We start from the raw sequence: 17,245 nt of genomic DNA, 5'->3' as shown, positions 1-17,245 counted from the left end.
AGGATGAACTTAATAACTAAAATACAAGAACAGCCATTCCTTGTGTACAGTGTATGCAGTGCTGCACAGAACATTTCACATGGTTGCAGTCACTCTTCCTTGGAAGAGCTTCTAGTTTTGAAGGTATTCACTGGAAGGTGAAGTGACTTGCTTCAGATCTTGCATCAAATGCTAGTGGAAAGGATAATGGAACTTGGGTCTTCTAGGTGCCTGAGTACCAGTCTCAATTAAGAGTAGTACAATAATACTGAATCTCTCACTCTCTAGGTTTTCAAACCAGCCTTTCTGAATTTGCTCCTTTCCCCCATGATAGAATTGTTTCATCTCCTCACCCTTCCCCATTTATGGAAATTCTCTTCTTCTCTTCTGCACCTTCCCCCCCCCCCCCCCCCCCCAAGGCTACAGGTGGGCTGAGTTATGATAAGTGATATTCAGAAGTTAGTGTGTAATGTTTTTCATTAGTTTATATTAGTAATTTTTTTTTTAAATATAATCACGTCTTTGTTTCTGCAGGGTCAAAAGTTGGCTCAGTGAACTGGTTCATCTGGTGTGCTGTCGTATTCTTGCCAGAGCACTGTCAAGTGCTATTCAGTATTATAACAAGTGAGTGAGGCAATGTCACACTAGTACAGGAGGCAAATCCATGGTCATGATGCTAGGAATAGAGTGTTGGCTTAATGGCTCAGTAGTTAATGGTATGTGCAATTATGCTACAGAATGAAACTTAATTTTTCTGAGCTTGCTATTACATTAAATCTACTTTATTGAACATTTGGTGTACTGCAGTACACACAAGAACTTTGGTGTCACTGTGGTTAACAAAAAAAAACAATCAACTGGAGTAAAATGAAGACATCTCGAATAAAGCAATCCAACAGAATAAAAACAGAAGAGGGTGGGGATGTGGTAGCACAATATTCAGTCAGCAGAAATGATCGAGATGCTAGAAGGCTCAAGAAGATAGGGGTTACTGGAATGGATTCTTAACCTCATCTAATTTTGCTAGATCCTTTCAAAAGCCAGGTTTTTAGTCCCTTTTTTAATTTCTGAAAAGAGCTTTCCGTATGTAAATCTGGAAGGGAATTCCACAAGGTCCAGGCCAAGAAGCAGAATGTGGCCTGACAGGTGGAATCAAAGTGAATCAAGAACAGGGATGGGATGGATTTATTTATTTATAACAGCATTTTATATCCCACATTTTCCAAAATGGTTTGGTTCAATATGGCTTTCAAGGTTAAAATATAAACATTAAAATCTTGGTCATTTTTACAGTACTATAGGGGGAAAACAGATCTAGTCAGTGTAGTTAGACTTTAGCTATCCTCCCCGGAATACAGTTTTCTAAACAGGGAAGCTTTGAGATGTTTGTGAAAGCTTCTATAAGTGTTCAGGATTCTTAGATCTTTGGGTAATGAGTTCCACCATTTGGTGCATTGATGGGAGAATCCTGCCGCATACATAGACACATGAGTTTCTGACAACTTGAGTAGTAGAGAGACAATTTCTCACACCTATTTTTGTATTTCTCAGTGATAGATCAATTCACTCATTTAGGCTGAAGCAGCACCAAAGTTTATTAGGTAGACCAGAGTGCATAACTTGAATGAGATGTGTGCTTTGATTGGAAGCCTGTGCAGAGCTTGTAGTAGTGGACTGGCTCTGACAAAACATGATTTCCTGAAGATTAGTCTTGCAGTTGTGTTCTGGGCAGTTTGCAGTTTTTTTTCAGTACTTCTTCTTTACAGCCAACTGAAACTGCATTGTGGTAGTCTATATGAGTGAGTACCATTGTTTGCACTAACATGCGAAAAACTCCCTGGAGAAATAACCCCTAATCGTCCTCAGTTTCCACAACATTTGGAACATCTTAGATCCCACATTTGCAGCTTGTTTTAAAGGTTAATTTTTGATCTACAACAACTCCTAGGACCTTCAAGTTGTCCAGAAGGAGGTACACAATCCCATGTGTGGTGATATTGGAGTAGGTGATATTACAGTATAGACATTACAACTAGGAATTGTGTCTTATCTCTGTTCAATCTGAGTTTGAATGCCGTTGCCTGTGACTCCATGGTGTTCATCCTTATTCTGATCCTATCCATGATTTCACTCAGTTCCCTTTTCAGAAAGGGTATATATGGACATGGTACCTCATCAAAATAGCCCTGACAAAATGGCCAAAAAAAAAAAAAAAAAAAGCTCACACACACAAATAGTGACGACCAAAAAAAAATTAAAAACAACAATAAACAAATCTCTATAAACCTAGAGGATGTAATGGGGCAATTTGACAAATTGAAGAGTAGCAAATCTCCTGGATCGGATGGCATTCATTCCAGAGTATGGCCTTCGACAAAGTAGCCCGAAGAGTACTAGACAGGGGGAGAACTTATCTTGCGGCACACTTCAAGAGGATAAGTACATAAGTATTGCCACACTGGGACAGACCAAAGTTCCATCAAGCCCAGCATCCAGTTTCCAACAGCGGTCAATCCAGGTCACAAATACCTGGCAAGATCTCAGAAAACTCAATACATTTTATGCTGCTTATCCCAGAAATATATACAGTAGAGGATATCAAAAAGTACAAAATGTTACAGCAGGTTGTAACGGGTAAGTCTCATATGTGCTCAACGGCTGGTGTCACTTCACTCCCTCAGTGAACCTCTTGCCGTGTACATATTATAATCATTGACGTTTACCCCCAACCTACCAATACTTGAATTTTTCACTCTTTATTCATAACATTATATAAAAGTTGAGGCAATATGTTACTTATCTTGTCTTATTTTCAAACAGGTGTGCTCACAAACCCCGACAGGTAGCCTGTTTCGCAATACTTGCTTTGTTAAGGGGGAGCCCTTCACCACATCTGTCAAAGTACAAGCAAATATGCCTTAAAATCATGTAAACATAACGTACTTCTAACTATTAATTCTCCCAGCAATCAGACTTACGTTTGATCGTAACACCTCTGGTTTTCTTAACAAGACCCTAAGATGGCGATGGCGTTTTTAAACTTTTGCCGCTCCCGGAAACAGCTGATAGCAAGATCCGGTGAAGTGTAATGAACCAATGACTCACATAAAGCATCCCCAATGTACATAAGAATTGAGCCCACTTGGTTCTATGGTGTTCAGTTTGTGTATCCAGAAGGTTTCTCTTTGTAATAATTTTCTATTGTAGTCCCCTCCTCTCAACGACGGAAAAACTTGTTCAATAACTGAACATCTTAACAATTCCACATCATGTCTGAACTGTATACAATGCTGGACAAGAGGGGCTCCTAGATTATGTGCCTGGATACGCGAACGATGTTCCGTCATGCGTGTATGCAATGACCTAGTGGATTTACCTATATAAATCTTAGTACATGGGCATCTTATCATGTATACAATCCCCACTGTCCTACATGTCGTATGTCCCTTTAAAATGTACTTTTTGCCAGCATAGGTAAAATTATCTCCCTCTTCAGTAATCATACACGTCTTGCAATTTAATTTGTTGCACTTAAAATGACCTGCTGGCAATGAAATGTCTCGATGTCTGTCATCTCCGACATCATCAGGTAATTTCGCTGGACTTAAGATTTCTTTGAGATTGCTTGAACGTGAAAACGCTGTTCTCAACATAACAAAATGGAATATGATCCTCAAATTCTCGTTAGATTTAATGTTATTGATTATCGAGCAATCTCGGGCAGTGTTACAGCAAGAGAAAGAGTTGTTGGACAAAGAATTAGATAGTTTGAAACAGGGAGTATCTGAACAAGTTTTTTCACAGAGACATGTGTTATTGAAGGAGAATTTAGAGCAATTTAAGGAGAAATTACGGAAATCCAAGGTGAAAAAATTATTGAGAGATAAAAACGATTATTTACGCAACAAGGTGTACCCTTGGATGCAAGATAGATCTAGCACCGATGCAAATGACGTGCAATTAAATACAGTGGTTAATGATTCACATGCAGCTGTGAAACAAGTGGTATTTAAGGCTTTTCAATTTTCTGATAGTGGCTCCGGGGTGAGTGAAGACGACGATTTTTTAGACAACAGACAGCAGAGACCAGTAAGAGGCCGCCGCAACAAACGAGTATGGAATCGAGGACAACCCAGAGCACGTCCACGAACTCGATCCCAATTTCGATAGAACAGAACGTAATTAATTTATCAAGCATTGATCTAACAGAGGCTGAGATTTCCTTGTTATCCAAGGAATTATCATATGTCCCGATGAAAACTTTTGATACATTTCAGTTTAGAATAGATTTAGAAAAATGTATTCGCACGCTACAGTTGAGAGTGTATTTTAATGACAACAACAGCACAGATACAAGTTCGAGAGTAAGAGACAAATCAAATTGGATACCTCTGATACCTTTGGATCCTGTAGTGAAAGTGTTTAGACAAATAGTGCTGAGGGATGTACACCAATTTTATGAAATAGGACATTACAGACAACACGATAATCTTACAAAAGTGGAGCGTCAAGCCTTAAAAAGTTTGCAACAAACAACAAGATAGTTGTGAAACGGGCTGACAAAGGGGGAGCAGTAGTAGTATTAGATCGTACTCAGTACGTTGAAGAAATAGTCTCTCAATTGAACGATGTTTTCAGCATATGAGTGTCTAATTAGGGATCCAACTCTGGAGTTACAAGAACAAATTAAGGTTGTTACACAGGAGGCTCTTGAGCATGGATATTTAACTAAAAAAGAACATCAATATTTGAACAGAAAAACACCAACGATTCCAGTGTTATATACTTTACCTAAAGTACATAAAGATTTAGTTAATCCACCGGGCAGACCTATAATGTCATCAAGAGGGTCTCTGTTGGAACCCCTTTCAACATATGTAGATTCATTCTTAAAGCATTTTGTCAGCAGTAGTCCTACGTTCATTAAGGACACGACTCACTTTTTGACTATTTTGCGAGATATTCAATTACCTGATGCCCCGGTATTATTGGTCACGTTTGACATCAAATCATTATACACAATGATTCCACAGAATGAACTACTAGAAGTAATTTTTAAAGTGGAGTGGAGGAGTGGCCTAGTGGTTAGGGTGGTGGACTTTGGTCCTGGGGAACTGAGGATCCGAGTTCAATTCCCGGCACAGGCAGCTCCTTGTGACTGGGCAAGTCACTTAACCCTCCATTGCCCCATGTAAGCCGCATTGAGCCTGCCATGAGTGGGAAAGCGCGGGGTACAAATGTAACAAAAAAAAAAAAAAGTACTTGAATCTCGTTCAAAACCCCATGAAGTGCCAACTGAATTTTTGTTACAGCTTACGAAATTGGCATTGTGCAACAACTTCTTTCAGTTCAAGAATGACATTTACTTGCAAAAATCGGGAGTAGCGATGGGTGCAGTATTTGCTCCAACATTAGCCAACTTGTTTATGGTGATGTTTGAGGAGAAATGGTTAGTGTTCCCCTTTCCAAACAAAGATTGTCACCTGAAGACGTTATATAGACGATATTTTCGTCATATGGCAAGGAGAAGTACAAGAACTTACAGATTTTCATAATTGGCTTAACCAGTGCCATCCCAGAATTCAATTTACGGTTAATTGGTCAGCGACTGTTGTACATTTTTTGGACGTAGAAATTCAATTAACACATGGACAATTTACAACGAAAGTCTTTACCAAACCAACTGACAGGAATACGTTGTTGGACTATAAAAGCTGTCATCCTCGAGCTCTACGAGACAGCCTTCCGTTTTCACAGTTTCTTAGGTTTAAAAGGATCTGCACGAATGAAGAAGACTACACAGCAGAAGCAGAGCGTTTTAGTTTGAAATTACAACATAGACATTACCGAAAACAATTTGAATCGGGCATATAAACGTGCCAATACAATCAGAGGAGTCTTCTGTTACAAGAGAAACAGCGTACGGAAGAGGATAAACAGTTGTTTACCATTTGTGATGAGATAGTGTTCCGGGCAGAGAGAATGGTTGCAAGATTATTAAGCGCCATTGGGACCTTATGAAGTCTCATCCTTTATTCAGTGACAGTCAGTTTGAGAACGCCGTTTTCACGTTTCAAGCAATCTCAAAGAAATCTTAGTTCCAGCCGAAATTACCTGATATGTCGGAGATGACAGACATCGAGACATTTCATTGCCAGCAGGTCATTTTAAGTGCAACAAATTATAATTGCAAGACGTGTATGATTACTGAAGAGGGAGATAATTTTACCTAGCTGGCAAAAAGTACATTTTAAAGGGACATACGACATGTAGGACCGTGGGGATTGTATACATGATAAGATGTCCATGTACTAAGATTTTATAGGTCAATCCACTAGGTCATTGCATACACGCATGACGAACACGTTCGCGTATCCAGGCACATAATCTAGGAGCCCCTCTTCGTCCAGATTGTATACAGTTCAGACATGATGTGGAATTGTTAAGATGTTCAGTTATTGAACAAGTTTTTCCGTCGTCGAGAGGAGGGGACTACAATAGAAAATTATTACAAAGAGAAACCTTCTGGATACACAAACTGAACACCCATAGAACCAAGTGGCTCAATTCTATGTACATTGGGGATGCTTTATGTGAGTCATTGGTTCATTACACTTCACCGGATCTTAGCCTACTCAGCTGTTTCCGGGAGCGGCAAAAGTTAAAACGCCATCGCCATCTTAGGGTCTGTTAGAAAACCAGAGGTGTTACGATCAAACGTAAGTCTGATTGCGGGAGAATTAATAGTTAGAAGGTACGTTATGTTACATGATTTTAAGGCATATTTGCTTGTACTTTGACAGATGTGGTGAAGGGCTCCCCCTTGACAAAGCAAGTATTGCGAAACAGGCTACCTGTCGGGGTTTGTGAGCACACCTGTTTGAAAATAAGACAAGATAAGTAACATATTGCCTCAACTTTTATATAATGTTATGAATAAAGAGTGAAAAATTCAAGTATTGGTAGGTTGGGGGTAAAAGTCAATGATTATAATATGTACACGGCAAGAGGTTCACCGAGGGAGTGAAGTGACACCAGCCATTGAGCACATATGAGACTTACCCGTTACAACCTGCTGTAACATTTTGTACTTTTTGATATCCTCTACTGTATATATTGTTTTGAATTTATATTTTAGTAGAGAAGTGCCCTTAAATTTTGACAGTATCCCAGAAATAAGCAGTGAATTTTCCCCCAAGTCAATTTAATAATGGTCTATGGACGTTTCCTTTAGGAAGCTGTCCAGACCCTTTTTAAACCCTGTTAAGCTAACCGCCTTTACCACATTCTCTGGCAACGAATTCCAGAGTTTAATTACATGTTGACTGAAGAAGAATTTTCTCCGATTCGTATTAAATTTACTACTTTGTAGCTTCATCACATGCCCCCTAGTCCTAGTATTTTTGGAAAGAGTAAACAAACGATTCACGTCTACCTGTTCCACTCCACTCATTATTTTATAGACCTCTATCATATCTCCCCTCAGCCGTCTGTTCTCCAAGCAGAAGAGCCCTAGATGCTTCAGCCTTTCCTCATAGGGAAGTTGTCCCATCCCCGTTATCATTTTGTCACCCTTCTCTTCACCTTTTCTAATTCCACTATATCTTTTTTGAGAATTGGCGACCAGAATTGAACACAGTATTCGAGGTGCAGTCGCACCAAGGACCAGTACAAAAGCATTATAACGTCCTCACTTTTGTTTTTCATTGCTTTCCTAATAATACCTAACATTCTTGTTTTTACTGTATTCTTTACCATGTAAGATGCTTTCTTTTACTATGTAAGCCACACTGGACCTGCTGTATGTGGGAAAGAGCGGGGTACAAATGTAATAAATAAAATAAATATATGCTTTCTTAGCCACCACAGCACACTGAGCAGAGGATTTCAACGTATCATCAACAACGACGCCGAGATCCTTTTCTTGGTTGGAGATTCCTAACGTGGACCCTTTGCATTAAGTAGCTATAGTTCGGGGTTTCCTCTTCCCACATGCATCACTTTGCACTTGCTCACATTAAACGTCATCTGTCATTTAGACGCCCAGTCTCCCAGTCTCGTAAGGTGCTCTTGTAATTTTTCACAATCCTCTTGCGATTTAACCACTTTGAATAACTTTGTGTCATCAGCAAATTTAATTGCCTCCCTAGTTACTCCCATCTCTAGGTCATTTATAAATATGTTAAAAAGCAGCAGTCCGAGCACAGACCCCTGGGGAACCCCACTAACTACCCTTTCTCCATTGAGAATACTGACCATTTAACCCTATTCTCTGTTTTCTTTTAACCAGTTTTTAATCCACAGTAGAACACTATCTCCTATCCCATGACTCTCCAATTTCCTCTGGAGTCTTTCATGAGATACTCTGTCAAACACCTTCTGAAAATCCAGATACACAATATCAACTGGCTCACCTTTATCCACATGTTGTTCACCCCTTCAAAGAAATGTAGTAGATTGGTGATGGGCAAGATTTCCCTTCACTAAATCCATGTTGACTTTGTCTCATAATTCCATGCTTTTGAATATGCTCTGTAATTTTGTTCTTAATAATAGTCTCTACATTTTTGCCCGACACCGACGTCAGACTCACCGGTCTATAATTTCCCGGATCTCCTCTGGATCCTTTTAAAAAAATTGGCATTACATTGGCCACCCTCCAATCTTCCGGTACCACGCGTCGATGTTTAAGGATAAATTACATGTTTTCTAACAGTAGCTCCGCAAGTTCATTTTTCAGTTCTATCAGTATACTCTTCAGTTTGTACAACTGCCCCATTGTATCCTCTAGGTTTATAGAGATTTCATTCAGTTTCTCCGACTCGTCAGCTTTGAATACATTTCTGGCATCGGTATCTCCCACCCAAATCTTCCTCGGTGAAGACTGAAACAAAGAATTCATTTAATCTCTCCGCTGCGGCTTTGTCTTCCCATGATTGCCCCTTTTACTCCTCGGTCATCTAGCGGTCCAACTGATTCTTTTTGCCGGCTTCCTGCTTTTAATATACTTAAAAAACCAATTTACTATGTGGTTTTGCTCCAACACAATCTTTTTTTTGAAGTCCCTCTTAGCCTTCCTTATCAGCACTTTGCATTTGCTTGACATTCCTTATGCTGTTTCTTATTATTCTCAGTCGGGGTTCCTTTTCTGAAGGATTTCTTTTAGCCTATAATAGCTTCCTTCACCCTCACTTTTAACCATGCCGGCTGTCGTTTGGTCTCCGTCCTCCTTTTTAATACCGGAATATATTTGGCCTGGGCTTCCAGGATGGTGTTTTTGAAGTCTAGTAAAAGCGTGTGGTGCGTGTGGGAAAGAGGAACCCAAATTATAGCTACGTCATGCAAGGTTCCATGCTAGGAGTCATGGACCATGAAAGGGATCTAGGTGTCATCGTTGATGATACGTTGAAACCTTCTGCTCAGTGTTCCGGAGCAGGACGTCTCGCCGCATCTGTCAGCTGATAGGCAGGCAGCGCCGATAGCAAATTGCAAGCGCTGCCGCAGGGGTGGGAAACGGAGACTGAAGTGCAGGAGAGGAGGCAGCGCTACGGCAGGGATGGGAGAAGGTAAGGATGGGCCTGAGATAAAACTGGGTGGGCCTGGGCCCATCCAGGCCCACCCTTAGCTACACCCCTGCCACTGATCAAGCTTTTACATAGCCTACTGGAATTGGTAGATAGTATTCCTCAGTTGTATCTTTTGCAGTGAATTTTGACTAAGTGGTGTTTGCCTAAGTTGTATTCCCTCATGCTCTGTTTATACCAGCCCCATAGCCCCTGTGTTTCAGGAGGGTCAGTGTTCCAAGAGATATTTGTTCTTCCTGCTTTTGAGAGAACCTACTTCAAATGGTGTCTCATGTGATTGAGAATAGGGATCTTATATCCTTCTTCATAATTAAAGGCTGCGGAACCAATCATAAAATATAGAAATAACAGCAGAAATAGACCTTGGGATGAATGTAAAGGCTAGGGAGGGGAATAAGGAATAACTAGGGAAAAGACAGAGAGGAAGACCAGTGTGGAATTCTTGGTGGGCTAGAGTTCAGATTTTGAATTTAATGCGATTAAGCAATCAGGAGCCACTGTTGCTTAAAGAGTTTGGGGAAAACGTGATCGAAATGTTTAGGATTATTAGTTTGTTCTGATTAGAAAGGTAAACCAACAGACAAGACATTGAAATAGTTGAGAACTGTGGCATGCTTTTACTTTTTGATTCTATAATATTTTTTTATTTCACACCCTACTTAAATGAAATATTTGACCAGATGGTGTTATTTTGATGAAGATTAGTTGCCCATTAGTGGAGTAAAAAGTTTTTTTGTTAGGGTTAAAAAAAAAAAAAAAAAGCAAAAGTCACTTGATCAGCTGTCAAAAATTTGACCTAATGTTCAAATACACCATCTAATCTGGACATAGAGGAGCAGCACCAAATTTAATAAAGAATAGCCTCCTGTTGTGTGAGATTCCTTCTATATCTCACAGCATATGCTATTTTAAAACATTACCTAATTTTTGACAAAAGCCTTGTTTTGCAAACACTAAATTGGATTATCCCTGAAATCGGTAAAGGATTATCTGATCGAGAGGCCTTTTTGAAGTCTGGCTCTTGCATTAAAACATTTATATCTAATGACTTGCAAAATATGGTATGTTTGTTTTGTTTTTCTGTCCTTCACAGCCAAACACTAAAGTGGTTTGCACTCATATCAAATATCAAGAAAGAATAGAAATGGAACTCCATCAACTAGTTAGGAAAGTTGGAAAAAGCACAGAGATGAAGCTACAATAGACAGCAATCTAAAGGGGCCAAGGGCATACAGGTGATGCAGACCCAGCGCAAGCTATGTAATTATGAGAGGAACTTAGCTTTATTAACTGGAACCCATTGCTCTATTTAACACTTGTCATTTACCAGGTTATGTTCATAATTTGATGTTTCCCGGAATAGAACAAATGTGGTTTTATTTTTAATGATTACAGTTGCCATTATGCAGCAGAATGATGGAAAGGGATAACATAGCTTATTCAGAGTGAACTACCAATTTTATTCTTGCATAGTTCTGGTGAATTCTAATTTCCTTTCACTGTTGTTCAGCCTTACATCTTAAAGGGAGCCTTCAAAAAGGACTTCAATGTTCAATTAGTGTGTAAAAAATGTTGCTGTTTCAAATGGGCCTAAATTAAAGAGAAAAAAAATCATGTCCAAAAATTATTTATTACACTGCCACATAGATTGCGTTTTAAAATAAAAATGCCATCTTGGGAAAAAAATGGAAGAGGAATATTAACTTCCTAGTTTAGGCTATTACTGCACTAAGAGCCGACTTGAGGCTGCAGTTCTCCTGAGATAGTGAATGCTGCAGCACAGAAAACTATCTCTTAGCTACACATTTGACATTTTAATTTGTTTGTTTTTCAGGGAGAACAAACCAAAAAAAGGAGGCATTTGTGTTGCCAACCACACATCACCCATTGACGTCATCATCCTGGCTAATGACGGATGCTATGCCATGGTAGGAGCAGACAGAACCAACACGTTGAACGCATATTTGCAGGGCAAAAAGTGTCAGACCTGGAAATGTAGACCAAAAAAAGAGGCACTAAGTGTCTTACAGCAATAGAGCAAAGCAACACCAAAGCAGACACTATGACGTCCAAAAGAGGCTTTATTCAAACAAATCCCGACGTGGCCACGTTTCACCAAATAGGCTGCATCAGGGGTAAACATAAACTACTAACCAGGGACACACAAGACTTTGCCCTGGCAGTAAAACTGAGCATCTAAGATGACTTCAGCAGCTTCATAGTCACAGATGGCAGAGCAACAGCTTCACATGTGCTGTTGCTCTACCATCTGTGATTAAGAAGCTGCTGAAGTCATCTTGGATGCTTAGTTTTACTGCCATGGCACAGTCTTGTGTGTCCCTGGTTAGTAGTTTGTTTACCCCTGATGCAGCCTATTTGGCGGAAACGTGGCCACATCAGGATTGTTTGAATAAAGAAATCTTTTGACTTCATAGACTGGAAATGTTGCATTACCTGCTGGTAGCTTTGCTTTCTCTTCTGAGAGGACATTAGTTAGTCCCCTGGCTTTTTGTCTGTGTGAGATACTATACCAAGGAACTGATGTAATAAGCCATGTGTGCTGAAACTGAGCTCCTTTTTAAGACCAGTTTCGGTTTTTGGCCCATTTTTAAGGCACACGGTGATGGCCCGTATTACTCATGTTTATTTGGTGTCTTAATAGGTGCTTTAATTTAAAGGAGCGCTTTAGCTTGACTGTTTCAACCTTAACTAAGTCAGAATGCTCCCTCCATGTGTCTGCGCGCTGGAAGCTATATCAGTGTATGCACTTTCAGGAAGGGAGCTTAACTTACTACTACTACTACTATAAATCATTTCTATAGCGCTACCAGTCGTATGCAGTACGTCACAATTGAACATGAAGAAAAGAAGTCCCTGCTCAAAAGAGCTTACAATCTAAATCAGGACAGACACAGACAGGACCAATAAGGGTAAGACAGACAGAAGGACACATAGGGAGAGGGATTATTGAAGAGAGGAAAACAAGATAAAGGTTATGAGCAAGTGACAAGTTAGGAGTTAAAAGCAGCATCAAACAGGTAGGCCTTTAGCCCGGATTTGAAGGCGGCCAGGGATGGAGCTAGTCGTAACGGCTCAGGAAGCCCATTCCAGGCATAAGGTGCGGCGAGACAAAAGGAGCGGAGTCTGGAGTTAGCGATGGAGGAGAAGGGTGCAATTAAGAGAGATTTGGGAGGGAGTGTAGGGAGAGATGAGGATGGAGAGGTAGTGAGGGGCTGCAGAGTGAATGCACTTATAAGTCAATAAGAGGAGCTTGAATTTTATACAGAAATGGATAGGGAGCTAGTGAAGTGACTTCAGGAGAGGGCTGATATGGGCATAACGATTTTGGCGAAATATTAGTCATGCAGCAGAATTTTGAACAGATTGGAAAGGAGAGAGGTGGCTGAGTGGAAGACCTGAGAGAAGCAAGTTGCAGTAATCTAAGCGAGAGGTGATGAGAGTATGGATGAGGGTTCTGATAGCGTGTTCAGAAAGGAAAGGGCGAATTTTGGTGACATTATAAAGGAAGAAACGACAGGTTTTAGCAATCTGTTGAATATGTGCAGAGAAGGAGAGGGAGGAATCAAAGATGACCCCAAGGTTACGAGCAGATGAGACAGGAAGAATGAGCGTGTTGTCGACAGAAATAGAGAATGTGGGAAGGGGAGAAGGTTGGTTTAGGTGGGAAGATAAGGAGCTCAGTTTTGGACATATTGAGCTTCAGGTGGCGGTGAGACATCCAGGCAGCAATGTCAGAGAGGCAGGCAGATACCTTGGACTGGATTTCTGCCGAGATTTCTGGTGTGGAGAGGTAGATCTGGGAGTCATCAGCGTAAAGGTGATAATGAAAACCGTGGGAAGAGATCAGAGCACCAAGAGAGGACGTATAGATGGAGAAAAGGAGAGGTCCTAGGACGGATCCTTGAGGTACGCCCACTGACAGCGGGATAGAGGAAGAGGAGGATCCACCATAGTGTACACTAAAAGAACGCTGTGAGAGATAGGAAGAAAACCATGAGAGAGCAGAATTCTGAAATCCAAGTGAGGACAGCGTGTCAAGGAGTAGGCTGTGATCAACAGTGTCAAAAGCAGCAGAAAAATCGAGAAGGAGGAGGATAGAATAGAGCCCTTTGGATTTAGCCAGGAATAGATCATTGGAGACTTTAGCAAGTGCTGTTTCAGTTGAATGAAGGGGACGAAAGCCAGATTGGAGTGGATCAAGAATAGGTTGAGAAGAAAGAAAGTCGAGGCAGCGACGGTGGACAGCACATTCTAGTATCTTGAATAAGAAAGGGAGGAGGGAGATGGGGCGATAGTTGGATGGAGAGGTAGGATCCAGAGAAGGTTTTTTGAGGAGTGGGGTGACCACGGCATGTTTGAAGGCATCAAGGACAGTCGCAGTGGAAAGTGACAGATTGAGGATATGACAGATGAAAGGGGTGACAGCAGGAGAGATAGTGTTGAGTAGATGAGTGGGAATAGGGTCAGTGGAGCAGGTGTTTAGTTTTGAGGATGACAGAAGAAGTAAAGTTCCTTCTTCAGTGATTTCGGAAAAGGAAGAAAAGGAGGCAGGGGTAAGAGAGTTGAGAGAGTGGACTAAGGGAAGAAGGGGTGGAGGAGAGCTGGTTGTGAATTCAAGTTTAATCTTGTGAACCTTATCATGAAAGTAATCAGCCAGAGTCTGGGGAGAAAGAGAAGGGGGAGTAGGAGGAGAAGGAACTTTGAGGAGAGAGTTTAGCGACGCAAAGGGACATCTAGTGTTTGAACCAATAGAGTTAGTCAAATGGATGTAATAGTGCTGTTTGGCAAGTTGGAGAGCAGATTGGAAGGAGGTCAGCAAGAATTTGAAGTGAATGAAGTCAGCAAGGGCACAAGATTTAAGCCAAAGGCGTTCAGCAGAGCGGGCACAAGAGCGTAGGTAGCGGATAGTAGGGGTCAGCCAAGGTTGGGGTTTGGTACGTTTAACGGGACGAAACACGGGAGGAGCGAGAGTGTCCAGAGCAGATGACAGACTAGTATAGGGCAGCCTCATTGACGGACTTGGTTGGCATAGCAGTAGAGAAGAGATTTGAGATACTGGAGGACAAGGTAGAAGGGTTAATAGCCTGTAGATTCCTAAATGTGTTGGTTAGAATAGGACGGGACTGGGGAGGAGTGTGTTGAAGTGTGAAAGCTATAAGATGATGGTCAGATAGGGGGAGAGTTGAGGCAAGGAAATTGGAGGGTGAGCAGTTGGAGAAGAGTACAAGCTCAAGACAGTGGCCATTCTGGTGAATAGGGGCAGTGGAGCACAGTTGAAGATTGAAGGACGATGTTAAAGCAAGGAATTTAGAAGCATAAGAGTCAGAGGGGTCATTAGCATGAAAGTTAAAATCCCCAAGAATGAGGGAGGGAGATGAAGGTTCAAAAAAGGAGGAGAGCCAGGCATCAAAGTCAGTGAGAAAGGAAGCGGGGGATTTAGCAGAGGGTCGATAAATGACTGCAACCCGGAGAGGTAGAGGAGCGAATAGACGGATCGAGTGGACTTCGAAGGAAGAAAAGCAGTGAGATTGAGGTGGAAGAATGGGTTGAAATTTACAGGAGGGTGAGAGTAGTAGTCCAACACCGCCTCCACGGCCAACTGAGCGAGGAGTATGGGAGAAGAGATAACCTCCATGACATAGGGCCGCAATTGAAGCAGAGTCTTCAGGGTGAAGCCAGGTTTCAGTTAGGGCAAGCAGATGAAGGTTATGAGAAATAGAGGTCATGGATGTAGGAGAGTTTGTTGCAGACAGAGCGGGCATTCCATAGAGCACAAGAGAAGGGTAGAGAAGAAGGGGGGTGGAGAGGAATAGAAATAAGATTGGAGGTATCACGGTAAGGCCTACACGAATAGGATGAGGGGGACCAGGATTGGGATTAATGTCACCAGCGGGGAGAAGGAGCAGGAGAGTACGGAGGAGAGTAGGAGACGTATGACGACAGTGACGAAGGCGAGATGTATTCAGGTAAAAAGGCGAGGGGTGAATGGAAGGAAGGAAGTGTTGAAGGTTGAGAGCTGTGAAGAAGGGGGTGGAAAAAAGAAATGATGAAGAGAGGGATAGAGAGATGGTGAATACTTCTATATCTATTGTAACTCATCTAACCTATAATCTGCTGAAATTGTTGGGGAGCTGGAGAGCTGCAGAAGAGTGGAACCCCTGGCCAGATTGAGCAGGGAACATGAACAATGAGCGCAAAACGCTCATGGTTGAGCAACGAAAGTGCTAGGATCTGCAAGCCCTGATGATACAGGCAGGACTGAGATCTTGTTGCTATCACAGAGAATATAGTTAATGACTCCACGAATGGGATAAAACCATAATAGGCTATAATCTTTTAGGAAGAATAGAGCGATTGAAAAGGTGGAGGAATGCATGGTATGTGAAAAACAATATAAAAGCAGCTGAAATTCAGGGAAACTGGGGAAAGACACGGAAGTGATATGTATCATCTTGGAGAGAGAAGATGGAACCTCTGTTCACATAGGTGTTGTCTACAGACCTCCACACAAACAGAAAATCTAGTTACAGATATATCCAAAGGCAGGGAATAAAAGGTGAGGTGATATTGCTGAGAGTTTCAACTTGCCTGAATGCAGATTGGAATGTTTTTTTGTGCAGAATCAGAACAGAAGTAGGGAAGTAGTGGATGCTTTTCAAAGTGCTCTCCACAGGCAGATGGTGACAGAACCCATCAGAGAAGATGTGATGCTGGATCTTGCGCTCACAAATTACTACTACTACTTAACATTTCTAGAGCGCTACTAGGTTACGCAGCACTGTACAGTTTAACAACGAAGGACAGTCCCCTGCTCAAAGGAGCTTACAATCTAAAGGCGAAATGGTCAAGTTGGGGCAGTCTAGATATTACTGACATCGAGGTATGGTGGTTAGGTGCTGAAGGCGACATTGAAGAGGTGGGCTTTGAGCAAGGATTTGAGAGGGGCAGGGGAGGGGGCCGGCAATGGGCTCAGGGAGTGTTATTCCAAGTATGGGGTGAGGCGAGCAGAAAGGGCAGAAGCCTAGAGTTGGCGGTGGTGAGAAGGGTACTGAAAAGAGGGATTGGTCTTGAGAGCGGAGGTTACGGTAGGAACGTAGGGGGAGATGAGGGTAGGAGAGGTAAGGGTGCATTTGTAGGTTAGTAGGGAGAAGCTTGAACTGTATGCGGTATCTGATAGGAAGCCAGTGGAAGTGACTTGAGGAAAGGGGTGATATGAGTATATCGGTCCAGGCGGAAGATAAGACGTGCAGCAGAGTTCTGAATGGACTGAAGGGGGGATAGATGGCCTAAGTGGGAGGTCAGTGAGGAGTAGGTTGCAGTAGTCAAGAGCGAGAGGTAATGAGAGAGTGGATGAGTTTGGGTGGTGTGCTCAGAGAGGAAAGGGCGAATTTTGCTAATGTTATAGAGGAAGAAGCGACAGGTCTTGGCTATCTTGCTGGATATGCACAGAGAAAGGAGAGGGGGGAGTCGAAGACTCCCGAGGTTGCGGGCAGATGAGACGGGGAGGATGAGGGTGTTATCAACTGAGATAGAGAGTGGAGGGAGAGGAGAAGTGGGTTTGGGTGGGAAGACAATAAGGCTCGGTCTTGGCCATGTTCAGTTTCAGGTGGCGGTTGGACATCACAGGCAGCAGTGTCGGATAAGCAGGCCAATACCTTGGC

General features: G+C 41.9%; 1 protein-coding gene across 1 annotated transcript in view; it reads left to right on the top strand.

Moving 5' to 3' along the window:
- GPAT3 (glycerol-3-phosphate acyltransferase 3) overlaps positions 1-17,245 on the top strand; it is a 147,318-nt gene that overhangs the window by 94,665 nt on the left and 35,408 nt on the right. Inside the window, 2 exon segments of the mRNA XM_030190558.1 lie at positions 514-603; positions 11,398-11,491. Of these exon segments, the coding sequence (XP_030046418.1) occupies positions 514-603; positions 11,398-11,491 (184 nt within the window).

The sequence above is a fragment of the Microcaecilia unicolor genome, chromosome 2 (genome assembly GCF_901765095.1).
Source record: "Microcaecilia unicolor chromosome 2, aMicUni1.1, whole genome shotgun sequence".
Taxonomy (NCBI): Eukaryota; Metazoa; Chordata; class Amphibia; order Gymnophiona; family Siphonopidae; genus Microcaecilia; species Microcaecilia unicolor.
This window is presented reverse-complemented; position numbering and strand designations above follow the sequence as displayed.